The 25,283-nt window shown below is 39.8% G+C and overlaps 1 protein-coding gene and 1 long non-coding RNA gene across 2 annotated transcripts in view; one reads left to right on the top strand and one right to left on the bottom strand.

Moving 5' to 3' along the window:
• LOC129785350 (uncharacterized) overlaps positions 1-22,049 on the top strand; it is a 65,427-nt gene extending 43,378 nt beyond the window's left edge. The window contains exons 2-4 of the long non-coding RNA XR_008749286.1: positions 1,567-1,684; positions 14,952-15,073; positions 21,917-22,049. This is a non-coding gene — a long non-coding RNA (uncharacterized LOC129785350). The remainder of the gene's footprint in view (positions 1-1,566; positions 1,685-14,951; positions 15,074-21,916) is intronic.
• On the bottom strand, positions 19,872-23,554 carry NENF (neudesin neurotrophic factor). The gene is made up of 4 exons (XM_005238781.4): positions 23,192-23,554; positions 22,004-22,064; positions 20,738-20,841; positions 19,872-20,108 (listed from the first exon to the last, which is right to left on the bottom strand). Exons 1-4 carry the CDS (start codon positions 23,339-23,341, stop codon positions 19,932-19,934), a joined length of 492 nt encoding a protein of 163 aa, XP_005238838.2. The 5' UTR covers positions 23,342-23,554; the 3' UTR covers positions 19,872-19,931.
• Between the last annotated feature and the right edge of the window lie 1,729 nt (positions 23,555-25,283).

Below are 25,283 nucleotides of genomic sequence, written 5' to 3'. Positions count from 1 at the left end.
CAATGGGAAGATAATGGTGTTGAAGAATAAAGAACAATATCCCCTGACATTATCTTTGTTATATAAACTCGTTGATCCCATCAATTCTGTGCATAGTCTGTTAACAGGGCAGCTACTTGAAGCTTTTTTCCAGTTTTTACTCAGTTCTTGGTTGGGCAGCTTCCCCATCAGGATCGATGCCATTTTGCTTGAGTAAGAGGACCGGTAAAAAGGAGAAAGCATTTTGGAGTTTGTAGCGGTGTTAAGTCTGTAAAACTTCTTAAGCCCCAGCCAGCCGGAGAAGCTAAGACACCGAATCGGCTCTGCCAGGCACCTGCAAGCATGCTCACACCCAGGGTTGTCATTGCTGCGGTCCTGTGTATGTCCCCGTAAATCAGCAATGTGCCGGCTTTCTCTCCTCCTGGCTTTAGCGCTCGCCTGCAGGTCGTTCTGTTTCTGCGCGGGGGTGAAACCGTGTGTCTTCGGCGGCAAGTGCAGTTTCCCGGCGGTTGCGTTATGCTGCCCTCTAGTGGTAAGATACTCTGGTCGCAGCCTTCTCTCAAAAGCAGGGCGCTCTGGGGCGCTTCTCTCGCTGCCTCGTTCACACGTTAATGCTGTTCTGGAAGAACCGTCTTGCTTTGGAAAGGTTGTCTAAAAGTAACAAAAACACTTAGGAAGTTCTTAACAGAGGAACTTTGTAACAAAGTTGATGTGAACTGAGAATGGGACTTTGACAACATGATTCCGTTTCAGGTTTAGTTTTTAGGTTTCCGTTGGCTGCCTCAGCCATTCTTCTGTGGTGTTCTTTGAACTCAAATGGAAGAATATTTGTGGGAAAAGTACAAAATACCAAGTCAAGGGGTTTGAGTTATCACTCCATTTCAACTGTAAAGTGTTGGTGAAACTTTGGATGTCATTTTCCCCTACCATTTTCTGGGTGGAGAGTGGGGTGACAACAATAACTACTTCATCACGGTGTTTGAGGATTGTTGATGGAGACAAGGTCCTCAGTGCAAAGAATATGTAGTGTAAAAAACAGTAATACATGGCCTGTTTCAATAGGACTCGGGATCTTTGAGAGAATCCTGTCTCAGGAGTGGTATTTTTTCATAAGCTTGCAAAAAATCAGGGAGAGTTCTTACTATATGTAGATCATAATTTGTAGGTTTTTTGGTTTTCAGTGAATTCTTGCCTAGTATCACAGACTCTGAAGCAGATGGAGGCCAGGGGAAAAAACCCCACAACAACAACAATGAAAATGAAACAACCCCCCCCACCACCAGATTTAAGTTGTTTATTTTTCTTTTCTTTATTGTTCATGTAGGCATATTAGAATATGTTTTGTTAGCATGTTTAGACCTACAATGATTAAATCATTGATTAATTATGATTTAACCTCTAAATTAAAAAGAATAGGTAATTATTTTGAGATAACTAGAAAGTAATAATAATTTCAAGTTACTGTCTGGTATCCATCTAACTGTAATGATATACAGGTGAAAATTCCACCAATTATCCTGCTGATAATTAAAACCTCTTCTTCTAACAGAAGAAAATTCACATGCATTTTTCTGTACTCTTCCACAGGCATAAGTATAGGAAGAAAGGAAGTTCATAATTAGCATCACCTCCAGCCAGTGTCGCTTTTTTCTGCCCATGCAGCAGTAATCTGGGGGACTTTAGATCTCCAGAGTACAGCAATTAGGTAAGACCTAATGGTTTTCATAAGTCCAGATTGATGAGAAGGTGTGTCTCCATTTTTGGAGGCCACTGTTCAGGACTTGGCAGATAGATGTATCCTCTACTTAGGTCATTCAAGTGAGGCAAGTGGACAGTTCATTTAACACTGATCAAAGCTAATTTGAGGGGTGGCAGATGTATGCTAGATGGGTTGTACCTCAGTGTGTTTTGAAGTGTTGCTCTAAAGGCATCAGTGAAGGATTTCCTGTGAAGGGAACAGCAGTAATGTAAGTTCCATGACTTGTCAGACAAACCACGTTCTGTGCCTGTGCCCTGTACCAAATTGCTATTTGCTTGGGTGCCTTGCTTTGTATGTAGTAGCTTTCTCACATGCGGGCTTTTAAGACACTGAAGTGTTGCTTTGTCTTTAATATATGTATGGTTCACCACCTCTATGGTCCACCACCACTTAAGGCCCTGAAGTTAGCTAACGACATTAGTTCAACTCAGCATCCCTCCCCCAAGTGGTCAAGGACTGGCGCTTGCTGACAACTGACTTGCTACTGCTAATGAGGGTTGAGATGAAGCTGTACCTCACAGATCAGTGCCATGGACCTCCATGTGCATAAATTAATTGTGGATAATTGTTTGATCACTTACAAACACAGGACATAATATTGAAACTAAATAGTCCTCACATACAGAGTCATCAGGGAGAATATAAACTCCTCAGTTAAGTGTTCTCGATTGCCTGGGGGGAGGCAGGATTTGCAGGTTAGGTGTGTGCTACCTGGGTACCAAGATAGATCCCTCAAGTGAGACAAAATGAACAACTCTGCCTTACAGCAAGTACAAGATACATCATGGTTTAAAAAAGGTTTCAAACTGAAAAATAGGTCTACTGCAACATCTAATAATTCTCCAAATGTTATCTACTCTGCCTGGCTTAGATACCTCCCTTAAAAACACTAGAAGAGGAGCAATGCTTTGATAAAATATTTAAAGAACTAGATCCTCATCCAAAGATTATTGGCAAAGAGGCTTCTTTTGATTTTCAGAACCTGAGAACCTGATTTCAGCTTTTGATTTCTATTGGGACAGCCCTGTTGTTTCAGCGGAGTCTGTCTGGCTTTCCAGTGACATCACACCTGGTTTGAAATCATAAGGGAAAGCTGTTCGCTCGTTTTTCAGTCACAGTAGGGTCTATCCAGAAGTCTATGAATATATAGATTTATGGTCTTTCTGAAAGTAGTTCTAATTATGTTAGCAATTGATATCAACCCCTGTGGGCATTCGGTAGTCAAGAAATCTTTTATGTTATTTCATTCAATTAAAGTTGATATTAAAGGTATACTAAACAATTCTTAGTAAGCAGTGGGAAGTGCCGCCTTGTGGACATTTCTTCTTTTACTTTCTCTCTTTTTTGTTTGTTTTTTTTTGTTTGTGGGGTTTATTTGGTTGGTTGGGTTGGGTTGGGTTTTTGGGGTAGTGTTTTTGTAGCAGCACAGTTGAAAAAACATTGCAAGGAAGTGCACAGTAGAGTGAAATATTTTATCAGAGAGCACAGTACAAGACTTAAACCTTCTGTTTTTTTGGTGTGTTTTGTTGGGCTTTTTTTGTGTTTTTTTTTTTTAATATTAGGAATAACTATTGCAGCTTGATACATTGTTTGGCTTATGTGTGATGGATTTTCCATACATGTGTGGTAAGAAAGGAACAAATTTCTTCTCAGACTGGGTATGTAATTTTTTTTCATAAGTAGCATAGCCTGCTAGTTTTGGGTCATCACATGATACTATCTGTTTTTACTCTATTGGCTGCATAGTTTTCTCTTTAGAAGCTGGGAAATTTGCTTATAGCCCTTAACTGTATCCCTAACACCTCATCCTACATTGTTTTAAGTGAAGTCAGCAACTGGCTGCCTTCAATTCTTCACTAAGTATAGAAAAATTAACCCATTCCTTACTCTCTTACAAGAACTTTTCCTACAGATCTTTCAAATTTTTAAGGGTCAAGCCCATTAAAAAATGAATTATTTACTATGTAGCAGTGACAAAGTTGATTTCTGCAGATGAATTACTTCTAAATTAATATTACTTATACTCTGTCAAAAAGTTTCCTTCTATTTATTCATCCTCTCTTCAGATTTTTGAGTTTATATGCCCTTTTGTGCTGATTTATGTTTCCAGATGTGCTGTCTTTCTATATACAAGAAGTAATTTAGATGTGACAGTAAAGACAGAGAATTTCTTTATAACAAACACTGTAGATACTACTAATTAATACTTTTAATAATCTGTTTCTCCCTGCTTAAACCACATAATACCAGGATTTACCACTGATTCTCTGGAATTTTATATCAGTAGTGACCGGGAAGTCTATTTACTATGCAAATAAAAATAAGTAGTACAAATAGTGTTAAGGTTAGGGAAAATATTTGACTAGAAGATAGTAGATGTGAAAAGTACATGTCTGAATAGCAAACAATTAGAATGGGTTGACACAAACCGTTATAGCTCCATGGATGTTAATAAACCTATACCAATTTATATGAATCAATAGTAAAAATAATGAAGTTAAGAATAAAAAGGGGGAACTACGGATGGGACTTGGAACACGCCGTGATGAAGTTGCAGGAAAAGCACACAGCAGAGATGACAGCAGTGCTTCAGCCACTGGAATATTTTTTTCTTTGGTTCTGTATGTCAGGTAGTTGGCTCATAAATGTTTTTTTATACGTGGAAGAATGTGGACTAGGTAAGAATGTAGTTGAGTTTGTCTCTAGCTTAAAAAATACACTTAAATGGTCCAGCCGCTGGATGTCTCTCTTGTTCTGCTTACATGAATGGGGACTGGCCTTTCAGAGTGAAAAACCTGCATCTGGGGAAGATAAATGGGTCAGTATGGAAAGCCAGCTGCCCAGTGCTGCCCAGCTGACTGAAACGATATGACACCAGTCCAACTGTCAACACGATAGACTATAAGTATGAGATGTAAGCAAGATTAACAATTGAGAAATGCATTCTTCTTCCATTACAAAAGCACTTCTTACCAGCGCCATTCTTCTCAGTTGTGCTCTGCACATCTGTATTAAATAACCTGCTGCCAATAATTGAATATTATTTGAGAAAATAAGTTACAAATCAGTAGTGCCTTTCTCGATAATTACAGTATGTAAGCAAATACGATATTAGGCTGGATAGTGGAAATGCACCAGGTGAATTTTCTTTTTCCCTGCCAGGGGTTTCTGGCTCAGGTCAGTTGCAGTTGGTAATAACTTAAGCTAGACAAGAACCCGATTTCCCTTTTCTAGAAGAGTCTGCACCTTCTATTTATTTCTCTGCTCTCAAACAGAATTGAGAGACACACGCATTTAGAACTTCCCAGGAAATCCTGTTCTGGAAAAGTAAACATTAGGAGAGACCTGTGTGAGCTGAGGGCACAGAACCAGGTACTTTGTTTTGCTCAGCTGCATTGCTTAAGCAATGGAAATCTTTCTGCAAGCAAATTATCAGCTCTTGTTTGTTTGAGGCATCAAAAATAAATGAATGCAGGAGAATGCTTAAGAAATCCTTTTGTGGTTAAGAACTGTGAGGTCTCTGACTTGTGTAGAGTTTTGTACTGCTTTGTAGCACACATTTCAGTGATGTGAAATACAGGGGAGAACAGAGTGAAGCCTCAGGCACTGATTTCAGAACCTGTGAAGGTGCGTGCTGAGAGTTTAGGGTTTCAGCAGTTTAGCTAGGATAATAGGGTTAGGAAGGCACGTAATAGAGATCTTTAAGTTTCATGGTAATGTGATGACTAGGTAATTTTTTCCATTCTTCAATTCTCCACGCTTTTTTCAGGAAGAGTTTCGTGTGTATATTGTGAGATAGTATGTTTCCTTATATTCATCCTATTTATTTGTTTAATTCTTTAAGTTAAAAACCAACTTAGATTACAAATTCTGAATGCTAGTAGTCTGCTATCTTTCAGAATTTTGCGGGATTTTTTTTTTCTGTATCTCTCAGTATATACGAAAGAAGTTACGTAACTTTCACTGTAATGGTGGGCCAATATTTGAGCTCATTTAGTTTATTTCTGTCCAGAATGTTAATGTGAAGTGATACATTTTTGTGTACATTCTTCATAATCAGAGTGGGATTAAACTGAGGTCCTGTTTCCCTGAATGTAGCAGGAAAAAAAGACAATAGGAAACAGCTTCTTTGGCAGTAACTCAAGTCTCTTTCCAATCAGTGCTGCACTCAGAAAACTCTTGCTCCCTGTTTTTCTCCCTTGATGGGGATTCAGGATCATTCTACAAAGTATTTCACTGTTTTAAGGGTTTTTTTGCCTGCATCTGTAACATTTCTGACTAGGTCACTTAGACCATTTTGCAAAATTTAGGTATACCTTTGTGTTCGCATCCACATGGCTCAGATCTTTTTTTTTGCCTGGCTTGTGACTGGTGCTTGGGAGGTTATCTGTTTGTCTGCACCTTCTGTTTGCCCACAGTTACATTTTAGAACCATTTTCCTCTCTAGGACTGCAAACTGGTTTCATTCTGCTCATGTTTCCTGTCGGTTTTCTCTGTAGCCATTAAGGAAAACAGGCAGGGAAAGTATGCCTCCCGCTTCTTTGTAAAGGGTGGGGGTTTGAGCCAACCTATTAATGTGTTTTGAAATGTGCTGTTACCAATTCTTTTGAGCTTCACTTCTTTTTAAAGGACCTGAATGGCATTTGGTTGTCCAAGAAGTTTTGCTCTCTCTTATCTTGGACAGTGAAATTTAAAGAACATCAGAAGTGTTGCCTAACAGTCTAAACTAAGCCTTAAACAAGGGGATGTGCTTATTGCCATGTTTTTGAAGTCCAGGGCAAACAAACCTGCATTTTGCTATACTGAATATTTTAAGGCCTCTACTCCTTCTGGATTTTAGCTTTTCCAGGTTAGTATTGGGAAAGATCTTTGCCTAATCCTGATTATAAAAACAATAATGAGAAATGGTTATTTAGTGCAAGAGCCAGATTGTATGGTTGTAATCTTTGACTAGCAGTGAAACCCCTGGAGAGTTATTTAATTTTGTAAATTAGCATGCAGTTAGAAAAGGAGTTTCACTTTTAGTATTTTAGGGGATATTTGGATTTTTTTTACCAGCAAAATCAAGAATAAGCATCATCACAAAGTACGGTTTCTTTATAAGCTTTCAGCTAGATTTAGTGATTGCTTCAAAGTTCATTATTAATTATCCTATATTGTGCCTTGCAACAATATTTGTCCCAGTGTTGTCAGAGCTCCCTGTAGCGTGGAACTATTAAAACTCTGCAAAAGGACACATGGAGGGAAAAAGGGATAATAATGTACGCAGATGAGTGCAGTACAGAGCTCTGAAGATCCAGTGTATTTTTAGTCAAAAGCAAATGGCTGTCTAATTCAGGAATTATGGAAGAAGAGTGGATCTGTAATTATGTTCATAATTAGAGAGGTCCTTTTTTGGCATTTAATCCAAATAATGTAAAATGTTGGTTTCTGAGCACCATAGAAAACATCAAAGCCGATAATGTAGGAGGTTGTTGTGGTCCAGGGAAAGGAGGGGGGACTGAATTCTATAGCAGTGAAAATCAGCATTGCTCAGTTGGAGCTCTTTATTGTTATTGATGTACACTAGTTGAAAATTGGTTTATGACTTCAAGTTGCATAGAAACAAAGTAAACCAAAGGAACTGTTATGAAAGCATCCATCTAGGAAAACATTGGGGGAAGAAAAATACAGTGAAAACAGCACTCGTTCTAAATTAAATTTCTCTTAAATTTAATAAAGTTTCCTAGTGGGGAGTTCCTGGAAAATGTGGACTGAAATGTGAAGCAAACTTTGATTGCTCTTTTAGCTGCCTTGACAGTGTATTTACAAGAACTAAATTTCTTTTTTTTTTTCCCCTTTATTTCTAAAGAAGCTTTCTAGAGAAAAATACCCATGCCTCATAACCTCCTTAAGAAACATTTGCTATGATTGTTTCCAAAGGAACAGCTTAATAGTTCCATAAATATCAAAGTTAATAGGCCTCTAAAAAGAAGGAAAATTGCCTGTAGGTGATTTCTACTTCTGCAGAAATAGTTTGTCTAAACTTTCTCTCAAGGCCTGTTACCTATTACTGCATACTTTGCTGTCCTGTTTTTAGCTGGTTTAAATCAACATGGGTAGAGCAATACTTAAATAAAATGTACTTGAGGGTAAAACACGGTCTAACAAATAATATAAAAAATAAACAATATTAAGCATAGCTTGTGACTATAAGGAGATCAGAAACAGTCTAATGGTGACACACTTTTTTTTGAAAATGCAAGAGCTGTGCCATATCACCATAAAGCCATACTTACAGCTTTGAAGGAAAGATAAAATCTTTTTAAAAGTGTCTTCCAGAAAAGAGTCTGAGAAAAAAATTGGGGTTTTTTTCTTGTATTGAGTTGCTGTTTGGTAGGAAGTAGGAGCTGCTTCTCTCTCTCTCTTTTTTTTTTTTTTTTTTTTTTTTAACAGCCCTTTCCCCCTTGATTTTAATTTTAATGGTGTTAAGGCACCTAAAATTCTTGATAAGCAGCTTTTACTACTAGATATAAAATCATTATTTTCTGTGTAAACTTGGTAATGTGTGTAAGTCTCATAATGATCATACTTAGAAATCAAGAGCTCTTGCCTCCCCTTAGAGGTGCAGGAAAACCCAGCTGCTGGCAAATTAATTTATATTGTGCTTTACTGACTTCCCATGTAATATTGTGTTGTACTGGGGGTACTTATCATTATTAGACAGCTCACAGAATCATGCTTATGAAAAGACATGGGAAGTATGAGAAGAGATTGCTAGAAAATTGGGTCTTCCTGTTAGGGTTTCATAACAGGCTTTGAGCCCTGGTGGACTTGCAGCTGCTGGAGCCTTAAACCAGTCTAAATGCAGTAGAGCTGATTTTACAGAAGGCAGCAGGAGACTGAAACAAGGCTGAGCAGTGCTGGTTTGTGACAAGGGAACGATCTGAAGGCTGCTGGTACACTCCCCATTGTGGCTGAGCTGGTTCCACCCAGGAAGGTGAACTGTGATATTGTGTGGGATTATCTGCATCCCCATCGGGGTGCCCATTATATGGAAACTAAGAGGCCCTTGCCCTACTCTTCTTTATTGTTTCTGGTTTTGCTAATTTCATATTATGTGTAGACAGCTGTTTATTATGTTAGATATTTGTATTTCACATTCCTCAAGTCTCCTAAATTCTTTGTCAGTGGGGAAGAAACATTCATGAAGTTTATCCACTGGCAAGTTTTAGAAGTCTAAAGTTTTACGTAGGAGCTTTTATCAAAATCTTTTTTTTTTTGAAAGCTAATTCTAGAAGTGTATTGTTACTAGTGACACCGCTGTAAGACTGGGTCCCTCTGGAAAGTGTATGCCTCCTTAGAAAAGATGATTAAATCTGGTAGTCTTGATTTAAGAGTGAGCTGTTAATCCCTCAGCTGCTGTTTTTTTAACAAATCCATCCCTGATGCTCCATTGCAGGTTGTAGTGTACAATAAGGAAAAACATTTTTTCTCCTTCAGGCAACAAGTAAGCCTCTCCCCTTTCCCTCTGTTCAACTGCAGTTGAACAAAAAGCATCGTAGAAACACAGAGGTAGAAACAGAATTCAACTTGTATTTCTTATAATCACTAGGTACCATATAAAATAAAACTTAATCCACAACACTTTTGTCTTTAAAATGTGTGTATCTTCTTTCCCGACTATCCTATTCTGAAAGAATGAGGCAGGAATGAACCATGCAGTTAGGCTGGCTCTGGTCTTCTCTTGCTCTGCTGTGGCTGTAGCATCAAAATTTCTATTACCTCTCTCTCGCTTGATCTTGGGGGTCCTTCTCTACTCTTACTCGCCTTCTTCCACTGATCACTCCGTCCTCCTTGTGCCACTCTTCCCTTTTCTTGATTCTTCAACAGCATTTCAGTTTGCTCCACATTGGCAGGCCTGGACCTAGTGTATATTTTGTTCTGTCTGATGGGGGAAGTTGAAATTTAGCATCCCTTGGATTTCTCCGGGTGTTGTGTAATTGAATTGTCCAGAGTGTTAATCATCATTTGATTATTCTGACATTCTTGATGAAAAAGTAAGTACATTAAAATCATAATGTAATTACCGAATTTGCTTATAGCATGAATGTATTTCTTCTCAGTGACACTGAAATTATTTACTACTCCAAATATTTGTATATTTTTTTGACAGATATGCAGTGGGCTATGAGTAATTTTAAGGTGGCACAGTTTACTCCATGCAGCTTAAAAGGAAGGATTTCCCCCCCCCCCCCCCCCCCTTTTGACCCATCACATTTTATTATTAATGGACATATTTGAATTGTCAGCTTTCCCAAAGCCTTGGTGTATGGGCTGGAATGATCAGATTAATTGTTTAAGCATGTCGTTGCTAACTAGGAGTACCGAACACACCCTTGTTCTTGCTTTATCTTTTCTGTAGCAGTTCTTCTGTTTGTTTCATTGTTTATTTTTTTATTCATCCTGTTAGTTGAAACATAAGAATTTCAAGCCAAAATTCCATACCCTGTAATGTGGGCATGCAGGCTTCCAGGAACTGTGTGGGCTAGGAAGAGACTTTTGACATTGGAGGCAGGATGCTAAGGCAGCTCAGCTGGCAGGTTAATGATGATTGTCATGAATATTACATGATAGAACCAAACCAAAACTCCCAGAGAGACACTTATGCACAAATCTTACATAGCAACACAACCAGCTCAGACAGCTGGTTCTCTCTAGGCTTTCTTGAAAGAAGACAGTGCTGAGGCATATTAGGATGAGTTTTATAAACCGGAAAGCCAATTTGTGATGCACTGTTTGAAAGTTAGAGGTCTTAATGATTTATAGCTTGAAGCAGAAATGCGTTTTCTGAAGTAGATAAATAACAGGTAAATTACATCTGTGCTCCTCACTTGTATTGTTTCAGAATATTCTTGAGCTTTGTGCTTGCTAAAAATGTGTACAAGGGGTGAGCCTTACTGTTACAGCTCATACCAGCTCTCTGGTGTGCAGCTATAGTCCCACTTCTTCCTCTGAAGTTCCTCTAATCCCTTCTTTGCTTTTTTTTCCTCTCTCAAAAGGCCACATTGCAGGGCACGAAATAATAAACTGCAGTTGGGTTTGTTTCTTTTTTGTGATTTGGCCCCAGACAGGATAAGAACTTGCTGTTTGCAGAGCTGCTCCTTCAGCTCCAGTTGTGCAAAGCTAGCTCCTGCTACATGGGAAAATTGCTCCAGCACATGCAAAAAAATTAAAATTCAGGAAGCTTGGACATAACTTTTTGAAGTAACGCCAACATAGATCTGGGATGATTTCCTTAAAGCACTGCAGTCATGCTCAGTTTCTAAAAGGATATCTAAATGTGAGACATGCTGTATGGCCTAGAGAGTAATTTTTGTTACGCTTCATAAATTGGGGTCAGATTCTGGCACATAACTTCCTTGACTTTTCTGGTTATGTACATTTATACTGACTTAATATGTGGTTCGGTGACTTTCAGACACCGAAAGGAATGAGCTGAAATAACAGAGTAGGTTTTCTCAGATAACTGCATGTAGGCATGATCCATTTTGTGGTGTTATTCTGAGTATAAAAAGATAAAGTAAATTAAACTATTTTTAGGTGCTATGAGTCAGTCTAAATGAGTTGGTGGAAAAATATAAATGAAAGGACGGTCCAGTCAGAGGAAGTTATGGAGAGTAATGCTTTTATATAAACATTCTGCAGAATCCATTTGCCTTTCCAAACCCTGTCTGTAAATCAAGAAGTGCTTTCCAGTGGCTCATGGTGTCATATGGCGCTAGCTGTCTTTGTTTTCAGTTCAATTGCATTAAAAACAGAATATATGTTTTTTAAAGTAGAATTTGAAAAGTATTCATCTAAATAATTGATGTGGTTATTCCAGTGATATTACATGACTATGAATAGTGTGCACAATCAGAAATAGGAAGTGGCCAGCAGGTTCCCAGCTGTGAAGAAAACAGTTCAGTGAGATGATTTTTCAGCTAGTATCAGGACAACCCCTGATTTATTTCTGTTGTTAAATCAAACAGCCTAGCGGAATGTGCATAATTTTTTTAAGGGTAACATAAACCAGATACGTTTAAAAGACTTAGTTTGACCAGCTTGTATTTGTGGTTTTCACAGTACCATGAGGAATTTACATGCATACTCGCTGACAGGGCTCGCAGTAAGTTGAGCTACAGTATTGTGGAATAGTAGTTTGTAACTATTTCCCTATGTATTTAAGTTTCCCATAAATATATATTACTCTGTGAAGCAAGTACAGCTAACAGAATTATTCAGATAAAGTCTTGCTTAAGATTTTACTTTTTTTCAAGCTGAAAAGCTCCTTTAGGTGCTTAGGGAAGTTCAGGTTAATGTGTCTGCAAAGGCTACAACAGTTGTTCTGGGATTAGAGGGTCATTTCTTCCTTACTTGGAATAGCTGTTTTCTCAGAAACTAGCTAAGCGTAGTGGATGAAAAGTTTACCTCGAGCTTCCAGCAGCCCCCTCATTCTGCACATTTTGAATGTATCATTACAACTCGTGACGTTGTTGGGAAACACCTTTTATACAATGTCTTCAAGTGGCTGAGCCAGAAATACTGTTGGGGTCATCATGGTTTCTACCAGTATTTCAAAAAATAAATGACCAATGGACATATAGGCAAATTCCAAGCGATGGCAGGCTTGGATGGACATGGGTAAGATATGGGCACTTCAGCTGAAAGATGAAACACCACAAAGCGATACCTCTTTGGAGCAAGGAAAAGCTAGAGCTTCAGAAGGTAGCATTCTTGGTATTACAGCCATCTTAGGGTCCCACCAGGGCAGTGAACATTACTGTCTTCAAATGGCTTAAAGTCCCAATAGGGATGAAAGACAAAGGGAATTCAAAGGAAGCATCGGCTCATTTAACAGCCAGGAAACTTAGCATTAAGGACTGCAAAGTTGTAGTGGAGCTGAGAATTGCACCTTCGTTTCTGTGTCCCTGGTCAGCTCTTCAGCAGCAAAACTCCAACCCTCTTTCTTAAACTAGAATGGGCATCGTTTAAAGACAAAATGAGAAAAATTGCTAAGTTAGGGACTGAAGAGCAGCAGCGTGATTTTCTATGAATCCAGGCACCTGCAAGGTATCAAAGCCAAAGGCATCAGTATTTTTGGGAAGTGAGACTGAAGGTGTCAAGAAAGGAGCCAGCAGTCACAAACTGTTTAGTTCATGCTGATTTTCCCAGAACTGTAGCCAAGGAGGATGTCACACTTTTCTGTTCTCAAGTTCAACCTTATCTCTGAGTGCATCTGCAAGTTTCATCTCTTTGGAAACCATGCTCTCCCGTAAGTTATTTATAATCTCCTGCTGCTTCTCGTAAGTAGTATTTCTCTCACCTTCCTTCTCTCTGCCTTGGGTGGTTATATTCCACTGCTAGGCTGCTGCTTTGCACATAATCCTTTCAGCAGCCTGTTTTCTTCCAGCTCCAAGACATCCTAAACTCAGAGGAGATCATTCAGAGAAATGGGAAGGAAGTATTTACTCTTGGCAGCAGCAGTTTAGGACATATGTAATATTTAATGTGTAGAATCATAGAGGCTCAGCACATACTCAAACTTCCCTACTAAGCGTAGTGTTCTTAAGATCCTTTCAGCTTTACTAAAATTGATAGGTTGGTCTTTTGCATGTTAATACTGAGAGCTTTTCAGATATCCCTACAAGCTGCCATCATCATTTCATTTCTGTCTACCATTTTTGTTGTGTCAGATCAAAACTGCAGGGCATTATCTCTGCCCTGTACGTGGAATAGAAAATGTTTTGGAAAGACTGTAGGACTGTTGCCTTTGTCTAAATTGCTAGACCTGTCTGTGGTGTATCTCAGACACACATGTATGTTTGTCTTTCTGTAACATGAAAATACATCACAAATGCCTTGAAATTCCTACTGTCAAAAAGTATTGCATAACTATTTTAAAATACAGAGCATGCTTAAACAATAAATAAGGAAAAAACAGTGATATTCTTGAGATACTTTGACGCATAATGTAGGACACAGACATGTTACCTAAGAATTTAAACATGTCATCCTTTCAGTTAACACTTTTGCCCTAAGTATACTTAGATCTGATGCACAGCTGCACAGTTCTGCAGTTCAGAAGGAACACTTTGCTTTTTGTGGAGCATGATTTATTCTTTTTAATGAGCTTTTACCTTGCTCAAACATAAAAATTAATAAAGGGTTAAAGGTAACGAATAAATTTGAGTTACCTGGGCTTCATCTGAGATCATTATCAAAACAGCACTGCAATGTAAAAGAAATGGTATGTAGCCGCAGCCTCCAACAAGAAGAGTAGCCTCCTAGGATACTCTTGATTTGCCACAGCTATTTTGAACCAGTTATCGGTTTAATCTGTAAAGTTATCCTGCAGGCAGTTAATTGCTTGGTAACGAAGCTCTGCATATACAACACAGCTGATGTTAGTACCTCTGCAAAGGAGCACAGAACAAGGCACAGGGAATTTTCACTTCCATTATCATCTATCTGCCCAAACTGGCTGAAACAAATGCTACCTGTAAGTTTTGGGTTTTTTTCTTCTTTCAAAGATTCTGTCATCTACAGAAGAAGGGTGCAAGGCTTTGAGTTCAGCTCTGCATTCAAACGTTCCTACAACTTTAGGCCTCTTTGGATTCAGTTCATGCATTTGACTCTTTGTAATCGGTCTAAATCTCTAATCTCTAAAGCCCAAGCAGACATGCCAAGAAGTGGACTCAGATTTTCACAATGCAAGGGTTAGATCCAAGCCTCTGCTCTATCTGCTGCTTTTGCACAATATGAGACAGCTTTCAGCAAAATCTGGAAGGTAAAACAATAGACATTGGGACATTGATTCTTTTCCTTTTTCAGAGAGGTTTCTTTAAGTTGAGGAAGATTATGTCATGTTTTCATTTTTCTCGGATGGCTTATCTCCAAGATGGCTTGCACCCAGATTCTTCTAAACATTTCAGTTCTCAGAAGGATAATGGCTCATGTCAGAAGGATAAAGGCTCATGTCAAAAAGTACTGCAGAATACTGTAATCTGAACATTCATTCACAGTGCAGAATTTCTGATGGCAACAACTACAAATAACCTATGGAAACAGTAATAGGAATTGTTTATTCAAGAATACTTCCTGTGGCTCTGGAGTTCATCCAGGTGCACAAGCTTTGTTTTTCACAGAATGTTAACCTCTGTTCCTGTTACTTTGGATTTCTTGTCAACAGATAACCCAAGCCAAGAAGATCTAAGCGTAAGTTTTGTAAACAAGTAAATTAGGACTCACACCTTTACTGAACGGGAAGAAAAAACCTGAAAAAGAAGGCATCATGTAAAGACCAACAGATGGGTAAGGGTACAAGTTTACATTGCTCATTGACCATATCTGTCAGAAGCAAAAATAGGAAGCACTGTCTGTTATCAGACCTGCATGCACTGCTCTGCCAAATTACCTTACCAGTATGAGTTGTCCCAATAGCACACTAAGATACATTCTCGTTTCTCATCTGTTCTGAGGATTAGGAGTTTTTTTGGTCATGCCAAAATCAAAATCATGCCTATGCTATTAGAGTACTCCTGGCAGTGATGTGCACCTATCACACACATAGTTCTTTGGGACTCTGATTGAATAGAGAGAAAAAAGACCCCACCTTTTGATACAGCACTGATTTTTCTGTCAAAGCAGTCAAGACACATTCTATGTTATCACTATCTGAATCAGCATTTGCAGATAGGGCTCTGAGTGAAGTAATTATTACAAATCTGGAAGTTAAGCGGTTTTTTGTTTTAATCAAAGCATTCACAGCCAAGATGGATTTTCTTTGAAAACAGCCATTCTGTACACCATGTAAACAGCTTTCATGTATAGGCTCATGTGTGTTTTACTTTATCTGAATATTGTTTATGGTGCATTTGTCATGAAGTTGCATGGCTTGTGTATTGTTTCCTGTATAGACAGAAAAGCATTAAGCAAAAGCATAAATGGATAATGGATAACAAAGTGTATGATTTTCATCACTTACGTCAGTTTTGGGATTTCAGGATACCACTGAGAATATCCGGTGTTCATCTGAAAATACCCAAATACTAATCAGAGCTACTTAACACATCTCACTGATGTGCAGCTGAATCTACTGAATGGCAGCTTTTTCCACTCACAAAAAGCAGTCAGAAGTGGGGGTTTTTTTACTTTTTTTTTCCTGTCGTTTTAACCAGATCAGCTGAAAAATTAGTGTTGGACTTTTCACATCTCTTCCATTTTCTCTTGAGCAGATGCAAATTACATTGAACATGTTTCAGATAAGTATATTTAGCTATAGAAGAGACAGAATATATTTGTAAAAGTCAGCTAAACCATTTTTTTTCTTGCTTTCCTGCACCATCAATTGAGTTTTACATGTTCTTTGGAGTCTTGCAAGGGAAAACTGCAGCAATTAAATGCCTTTCCAAACTATCATTTGTTGAATATATAGCCCAATTGTGGTTTTGAAACAAAAGTTAAAGTGATTTACAAACTGTGTTAAGACTTCTCCCATTCCAGAACACTGCACCTAAATTGATAAGCATCCTCTTTCAATTTTTACGGAAATGTGAAAGTCTGGCAAGTGTGACAAGTGCAGTCTGAAACATGATCCTACACAGACTCCTGTTATGAATTCACAGCAGGTATCATCAGACCACCAAAAGTACTAGCCTAGACTGCAGTTCTCAAAGAGGCACGATGCCTTTTCTGCATAAGAAAACTAATACAGAAACTTAAATCAACAAAACACTTGTATTTTGGCAAAAGGCCACAATAAGAATGGTGTCCATATACACACTGCAGTTAGGAAAGAAATATCCTCATTTTAAGTCTAATCCTAAATTCTTGGAAAAATCTCAGCCACTCAGTCTGCAGGATTCACAGTCCCTGCATTCTGACAGGTGGTCTTGTTTAGGTTAGGATGCAATAGGTAGTAACTGTGACTAACAGCTGCTAACACACCTTATACGTTCTTAGTAGGATTTCGCTTAACTACGTCTCTACAACTGTAAAAATAAAGATAATATTTTGATTGGCATTTCATAAGTCCTTTATTGAATTTTGGTGGTTTGTATTATTAGTCCTATTGATCCCATTCTTAATCAGGGAAGTCCTTCTTAAAGTATGGAAGACAGACTCTATCCTGTCACAAAATTTAGTTACACGTATTAGTATCAAAGTCAGTGACTACTGAAAAGTGCCAGGTGGGAAACACCAACTTGGGTTATGCATCTTCTAAGCGATGAGCCCACCTGATAATTCTTAACATTTGAAGAGAAAACTATTATTAAATACCAAAGTAAAGTAATTCTTGCTGCAGCAATTCACTAAAACCTCAGACCTTGCAAACACCCATGTTAAGTTAGAAAGATACAGATTAAAAGCAGCACAGCAAAAATAATAACATTCGCAATGTTATCTGGAAGCAGCAAGTAAATTGAAAAGAAATTCTTCACTCTCCAAAGGAGGTACGGAGTAGTAGGAAGGCTACAATAGGGCTTTACACAGCTTGCTTGGTTTTGGTGCAATTTATAGATAGTGAGGGCACCTGTTTTACTGGAATAATACAGAGGTCAGGGAAATGCAGCTGACTGGAAAAACAAGGATAGCATACAATTTGCTTGTTTGGAGTGCAATGTATAGATAGTGGGGACACCTGTCTGGAATAGTACAGAGGTCAGGGAAATGCAACTTACTGAACAAAGCCACCATAGCAGACAGTTTGCTTTTAAGCAAAATAAATTTCAGGCTGTTGGCAAGTAACAGCCTTAGACATAAAATAGTGTCATTAAATTAACACTAAAAGAAATACTGTGGTACTCTCAATTTTTAAAAAGTAGTCAGTGAAAACTTTTTAAGAATGATATGCCCACGTGAAGTCTTATTATCGTAACACTGTTCTATTGAGTGAGAACCTCAACTGAAATAGCCTAGAAAGAGATTAAATGTGAGTCCTTCAGTTCCCAAACTGAAATAAAAACAAAAAGGAAATGTTTGGGATTCTAAAATGCACTCAGTTGTGATAAACTTGTCTTTCATAACAGAAAGGAAGCACTGGAGCATGCCTCTTCTGTTCACAGGCACAAGTGAGGGCAGGTTGGATTTACAAGGCTCACACTGCAAGAGTGGGGTTTCTATCACCATTTCCTGTTGCAACAGGAGGGCTTCTTCACTGCAACTAACCTGAAATTTAGTACAGAGAAACAGTTACCTGCTTTGAGATCAGCAAAGGTGACCTTCATAGTGCAAACAGGAAAACCAGGGAGAGAATAGTAACACTAAACTACTCAGCGGTGATGAGTTACAATCCAGCTACAAGGTTTTGGAAATGCAGCTGCAGATGCTGATCCCAGATGAAGCCAAGACTATTACAATAACCACAGTAGCACAGCTACTGAAGTTGCCCTGTAAGGAAGCATGCAAGGAAGGGGAGAGAAGGGGAAAAAACAGTAGGCATTGGAAAAGTAGTTGTGAAATGTTGGCAAAAGAACAACCACTGTTACCACCCAACCCACATGCATTCCCATAAAGATGGCAGGTAGGCAGATTACCATACCCCTGGGCAGGCAGCTTCAAGCAGACAACTCGTAGCTGCTGTTGGTATCTAATCAACAGGTCAGCAGTAATAATAAAACCCAAAAAATTTCTCTGAAGCAATATTATTTTCTTAGATGCTAAATTTTTTATTCCACCCCATAGCATCATTCAGCAGGGGGGTGGGGCATGGAGTCCCTCCTGCAAATTAAGAGGTCTAATCGCAAGACACAGAACAAGTTTAGAATAAAACCTGTAACATTGTGAAAGAAAGGATAAATAAATAGAAGCAGGTTTTCCAGGTATTCAACTGACAGGCAGCTGTCTCCTGACAAGCATAAAGTGGAGATTCAGCTAATAAAAAAAAAAAAAAAAAAAATCTCTTTCCTTCAAACAAAGTGGCCAAAATGCTGAAGAAACAGGACAAAATACAGATTTGTACTTTTATTGTATCTGTATTATTAATACAGAACTGGGAGCAGCTGCTCAGTTTCTACGCATTAATTCAATCTGTCACAGTGGCAGATAAATCCACATACGTTACAATTTACATCGTACTTAAGGCAGTGGAAGTCTGTGGTTAGCAGCAGTTTGTATAGCACATGCCTTTACGGTCCTCTTGTTGCTGAAAGACTGCCAGAGAAACCCAGTAAAGGGGGTCTGCTTTCACCCTACTGGACCTGCAGTTTTACATTAGGTTAAAAAAATTGGAACATATTAATGCACGCTTCATTGCAACAGCAATGGTGAAGCCAGAGTAAAAACAAAGAAAAACTACAGAAATTAAAAATGAGAGCTAAAATTGTCAATATACAGATGCTAACTATCTACAGGATACTAAAGTACTATAATAAACTTGTGATGTAAGAGCATGTAGTAAACCGAGTTATCTTTTCCTCTTTTTGTCAGAGAAAAAGTGGGGGAAGCTAGAAGGAAATCATCATAATCTAATACAGATGACATCTTTGATAGTTATTAAAAAAAATTTCAAGTGTCGTTGACTCAAAACTACCATAATAGCCTTACTTAAAATGTCACAGTAGTTCTCATGGGGGAAAAAAGATTTTTCTTGGTTTACAGCTGTAGGCTTTGCATAAATATTCCACAGTAACTGCATTTTAAGACTTTGAGTGGTTTTATATCCAGTATTCTCAAACCTATCAAATATTAAATTCCATACATTTTAAAAAATGTAAGCCTCCATTATACCTGTTTGTACATGTGATACCTACGCTCACTTGAAGCACAGAAAATTGATGTTGCCTCGTCCAGGTAATGCATTCACACTTTTCTAAGGAGTGGGAAACAACTTGGGATTTACAAAAAGACCAGTCATGTTTCAACTATTAAAAACTTGCTTTTCTAAGGAAGGTAATTTTACATTACACACCTGTAAATTGAGAAATCCAGGCAGAAAGAACTTTCATGTGAAAAAATGCCCATAATTCAAGCCAACAGCTCAAGTGTATGATGCTAATACAGATCTGTTTCCGCTAAGCTATCTGTGTTCAACACACATGTATTTTCCAAACAGAAAACTGACTCATGATAGCTAATCGTCGTCACGAACTCCAGAAAACAGGCAATCAAATCAAAATCTAACGTTTTATTGTGCCTCTCCCTGGGCATTTTCTAGGTACAAAAATGTTCCTCAAAACTCATCTTTAATGTTGAAATGTGGCTGATCTTCAGGTTTAAAGTCTAGATTGGGGCTGCCATCCTCATTGAGAATTCGTCGAGAAGTATAGCCAACAATTGGATATTTGGCCTTATAAACATTATTGAAGATATCATCCAGGGACTTCAGTTCCTCTTCTGTGAGTCCTGTCTAAATGATATATGGAAATGAAAGTCCTGTCTCAAAGAAATAAAAATACAGATATTTACATGCATTTTTCTTTTTTATTACTATAAACCTCAGGGTCAGCTTTTGGGTTTACTCAGCACAGCGTGATTAAAAAATTGATAGTATAACCTGTAATTTTATTATTTTCATTCAAATTCAGCCTTGTTAGAACTTTAATATACTCAGGTCAAACAAATCATTAATCTCCCTTCATTTTCCCTGCATAAGTAAATCGCACCTCCTACAAGCAACAGCCCACTGCCAGAGTTAGCATCCACTGCCACGTCAGTGACGTAGGATACACTAAATCAAGTGACAAAAAGTGATGTACTCTCTTTGGAATCATCTTTTTAAACACCAGGTCATTTCCCCTTTACATGCTTACATAAGCTGTATTGATTCCATAAATCAAAAGTTTCCTCTTTAAGGCTGTCAGCACTGCATCTTTCATGAGCAGTAAATGCATATCCATTTTGTGTATTTAAAGACTATTAATGCATTTTTGTTTTAAAGATATGGATCAAATTAATACAAGTAATACAATCATTCACCATCTTGCAAAAGAATAAAACTTTGCAAAACAGTGTTAAACTAATAGTTCATTTTCTTACTATGTCATGTGTAAGATCTGCCGGATCCAGAGACATCTTTGCAACTCCTCTTGTTGAGTCTTTTCCAACCAAAGCATTGTATGGGGCTCCTCTTCCATAAAATTCTGTCAGATTTTTTTTTTTAAAAAAAAAGAAATCCAGTGATGATCTGGCAATGTACAGGGTATGTTCAGCTTCTACTTTTCACCAGCCTGTTAACACTTGTCAGTGAACTGAAAGCAGTAACTCAAGTCTTAAGACTCTTCTTTGCAAAACTGACTTCTGATTTGCTACTTTTTGATAATATATCCCAGTCCTTTTAAAAAAACAAAACCAAGGGTGGGGATATACAACACAACTGTTGAGTTCCTATACTGCAGTCTTAAAATTTACCTATTATTTAGGGAGCTATGCTTTACATTCTCCTGAGAGGCTTGTAGGCTCCAGAATTTGCAGCGGCAAGCCTTGTCTTAACATGATTTGAAGATCAGCCAACATATATGTCCAGACAAGCTACATTAACAAGCTTAGTACCAACAAAGCAACAAGCCATTAGTTTGCTTATGACGACATTAAGGCAAATGTCCAGGACCCCCCCATGGTCCCTTTTTTACAGCAATCTGGATTAAGTAGCAGGAGTTCAAATTAAAGCATCTGTAGTTCTTAGGGAAGGTACAAACAGCAAATACAGCAATAAATGGTTTAGGTGTAAATGATGAGACAAGAAGCCTCATGAAATAAAATTTTATAGGAAAAAAAAAATACTGAGCCCCTCACCTTCCTTTCAAAACCAATGTCAACTCTTCAAGAGTTTTGACCAAGCCACTGGGCAGCACAGGTAAGCAAACACCAGCACAAAAGGAAAAGATGTAGCTGCAGCAATGCTGATGTTGTGTAGTGCAATATGGGTGCATCCAAGTTAACTCTGACCTGGTCAGTTCACGTACTGGTGCAATCGAATGCTGTAGTACCAGCGTCCACGTGGCCTGACCCCACATCTGGCAGGGACTTGGGGGTCTGGGCAGGCGTCTTGAGCACTCAAGCTAACTAGACTACATTGGCTTGTCTGCCTGTGTCTACCGTAGTCTCAAACCAGTGTAAGTTCTAGACAAAACCTTAGTGGGGGAGGTATCAGAGGAGGAAAAATTATTTTTTTAAGGAAGGAAAAAGTAACTTCTTTTTGTTGCAATTGAACTGCAGGCTTCTAATACGTTGGGGCTATTCAAAAACAGATGACTGAGTAACAGCACGGAAACAAAGCAGACAGTAGAGAAGCAGCAAACTCACCTTTTCCAGAAGTGACATCAAATACTACTCCCTTCACCGCCAGGTAAATGGGCTGTCCTTCCTGAAAGGCAAGCCATCAATATATCCTCAACACTTGAGCACAGGCAACAAGCAGCTAGTTCTAGCTATGAAATCCATAAGCACTCAGGACTCAAAGAAGAGAAATTCTCTGTTGTAGGTTTTCTCTTGCTTACGTGTGTACACAAGCGTACACCTCATTTCTCTTGAAATTTCTTACTTGTGCTTTAAACTGCCCCTGAGATTCTTTTTGTGGATTTAAGCATATGCAATGAGAGAATCTTTGTAATCTAAATGTCACAATCGTAGGATACGTGTCCCTCTTGCAAGTCAGCTCATCTGCTAGAAGATGATCAACTGCATCTTTTTATTCCTAATGCAGATGGGTATTGCCCATGATAAAAGGGCGTATGGCCAACAGCATTCTTTATTTGATTAAGACAACAACCAATAAATACATAAATGCACGCAAATCTGATCTGCTGACATCTGATCTATTTAATAAGCCAGTGTTTCTGCTTTGTCTTTTTATGTGCAAGATGTATTTTTAGTCATGTGCTGGTTAGTTTCTTGAAAGTCTCTAGAGAAGACCCTGAGAAGGCCAGCCAGCAAGTTTTTCCAAAAAGAAGACCGATGTGTATCACTATAGGACTTTATGATTCTGACTGTGAAATTCTGCTGAGATCTCTGCGTCACAGAAAGCTAAACATTCAAGCTGAAATGGCTTTATTTTTGTCATCTTGTAGGGCAGAAAAAAGGGTCTAAATACATAGCTGAATCAATTATTGAGAGATAATTACTTTGGCTCCAACTGATGGTAATCAGAAATTCACTGGCATGAGTACCTTATCAAGCAGGCAACAAATAAAACAGGAACGTGCTTCTAATGGTCTGTACCCAACTCCAACAGCCCCAAACCAGCAGGACAAACGAACAGCAGGCTAGCAACACACGGCTGCCAACAAGCTTCTCACGAGTGCCTACGCAGCAAGTTACCCCGCAGTTACCGGGAGGGAGGGAATCGCACGGCGGCGGCGCAGGGGAGACCCGAGCCTTAGCGTGGCTGCAGGGAAGGCGGCGGCGCCAGGCGCCCCACGGGCCGCGGCCCAGCCCGGCTGGAGGAACCGCCCGGGGACCCCCGGGGAGGCCCAGCCTCCCGCCCGGCCCTACCTGCTGCCCGTCGTATCTGGCCAGCTCGGGCTCGGTGAAGAGCCGCACGGGGGCCTCGGCCGGCGGCCTGAAGCGCAGCTCCCGCTCGGCCGCGGCCGGCAGAACGCCCAGCAGGGCGGCCAGCAGCACCCGCGCCGCGCCCGCCGCCATGCCACCGGGGCGGGGGGGCCGGGACCCTCCTCTGGGCGGCGGGAGCGGGTCCCTGCCGCCGGTAGTGGCCGAACGTGGGTGGGAAGGGCTCAAGCACGGCGCATGTGCGCGGGGAGCTGCCCCGCAGCAGCGAGCGGCGGTGGGGGCTCTGCGCGGTGCGGGGTGCGCCGGCACCGCAACAGGCCGCTGCTCGTAAGGCCTCCGTTTCCACCCCACCCCCCCCGAAGTTTCTCTGCCTGCTGTTTTAGGTGTTCATGCACAAAATCAGTACGCGTGTGGCAGGCATCGTCTTTATGACTGGAAAAAAAATAATGACAAAGCCCAAGGAAGGAGAGAATAAATAGGAAATTTTCAGATGACATCATTTCCCCACGCTGTAAATACAGAGCAGGGAAACATTCAGGGCTGGCAAAAGAATAGGCAGTTTGGAGTTTGTAATTCTATATAGAAATAAGAAAATTAAAAACTTTTGACAGTTGATATACGTATATCACACCCCTCACCACAGCGAGGCGAGTGAGGGCTGAGGGGGTTGATGCTGCAGCACCCAGCAACCTTACTGGCCGCCCTGCTGTAACTGCTGGGTACGGCTGCTCCTGCTGCAGTGTCCTGTGAAGGCTGAACAGAGAAGGATCTGGACAGCAAACAGGAGATAGAAATGGGTCTGATCTTTGCTTTAAGGATTGTATATAAAGTCTTCTGGTATAAAATCCATATGTCCTCCTCAGAGGAGACCTGTTCCGTGTTGCCTGAGGTAACGCCCTTTTCCAGAGGCTATCCAAAGGCAGTACTGGACACTGGTACAAGCAGAGCTGAACTAGCTAATCCAAAGCATCATCGCCATATTTCTTTTCTGGATGACAAAACCAGCACAAGATGAGAAGCACAGGGGAGTGAGGACATGTATGGCGTGCAGGAGAGAGCACAGTACGGGAGTGACAACCAACGGGCCACATCCCCGTGCAAGGAGTCAGGCCAAGCCTCCAGAGCCAGCGCATGGGGAAGGCAAACTGTTGTGACCATCTGGGAGCTGACTGCTATCTGCTGTGGTAGGCTGAGTATTGGTCCTGTTAGGGTGAAGGTTTATAAGGTTGTTACCGTGATTCTCCTTAAGCAGTGAAGTTTGCCTACACTGCCTAAACGATAGCCGTGCTTCAGAATGGGCTTTGTCTGCTGGCTGGCTGTCACGTCCATTTGCTGACTGTGCACGCCGCAAGACAGATATGAAATGTCAAGCAGAAAAGAGACCTTTAGTAAGGCTTTGGACAAAACTGCTTGTGAACGCTCCCATTACGTGCAAGAGCGAGCTCTGGCATTTGCCTGGTTGCTCTGCCTGCAAGTAAGCTGCGTGGCTCGCTGCAGAGACCCATGCTGCTAGGAAATAAGCAAAAGTCTAATTTGTCAGTTTGGTTCAATCACATTATAGATCTAACTTTTACCCTGAAATAATTATTTATTATTGTCTCCCCAGGGGAGGGCTGCAAGTGGTGAATCCTAGCTGACATCTGTCTGAAGTGTTAGTGGTTTGGGGGTGAGTTAGAGCCTGCCTTTGAATCACAGACATCTGAAAAATAAATAACAAGAATTAAAATACTTCCTTTCTGAAAGGGGAAGCTGTATATTAGGATAGTTGTCAAAGGACTTCAAGCCTTGGTTATTAACTTATGAGGTGTGGGTCTTGGGCATAGGGAAATGATGTACTGAGCAGGGACTACAGCGTTGCGTCTCTGCAGGAAGTGTTGTGCATGCTTTTTCTTGATGGTGATGATGAAACATTAACAATTACTTCCATGCTGGGAAAGAAAAATAGCTGTGTAGGTATTTGTGGACGGATGGCTCATGAGTCAGCTCTTCTGTGGTTTTGGCTTTGGCTTCTCAAGAGTGCCCCGTTCTGCCAGCACAGCGCGGGTGGGTCTTCGCAGGAGCCCTGCACAAGTTATGT

Source organism: Falco peregrinus, chromosome 11 (assembly GCF_023634155.1).
Source record: "Falco peregrinus isolate bFalPer1 chromosome 11, bFalPer1.pri, whole genome shotgun sequence".
Lineage (NCBI taxonomy): Eukaryota > Metazoa > Chordata > Aves > Falconiformes > Falconidae > Falco > Falco peregrinus.
The sequence above is the reverse complement of the archived record's forward strand: the minus strand, read 5'-3'. Positions and strand labels throughout refer to the sequence as shown.

Bases quoted from the DNA above. Each gene is read 5' to 3' on its own strand.
- NENF (XM_005238781.4), bottom strand. From the start codon at position 23,341: ATGGCGGCGGGCGCGGCGCGGGTGCTGCTGGCCGCCCTGCTGGGCGTT. The intron at 20,842-22,003 runs GTGAGTTTGCTG...AAAATCTGACAG, and splicing joins TGATGTCACTTCTGGAAAAG to AATTTTATGGAAGAGGAGCC. The intron at 20,109-20,737 runs GTAAGAAAATGA...TATATCATTTAG, and splicing joins CAGATCTTACACATGACATA to ACAGGACTCACAGAAGAGGA.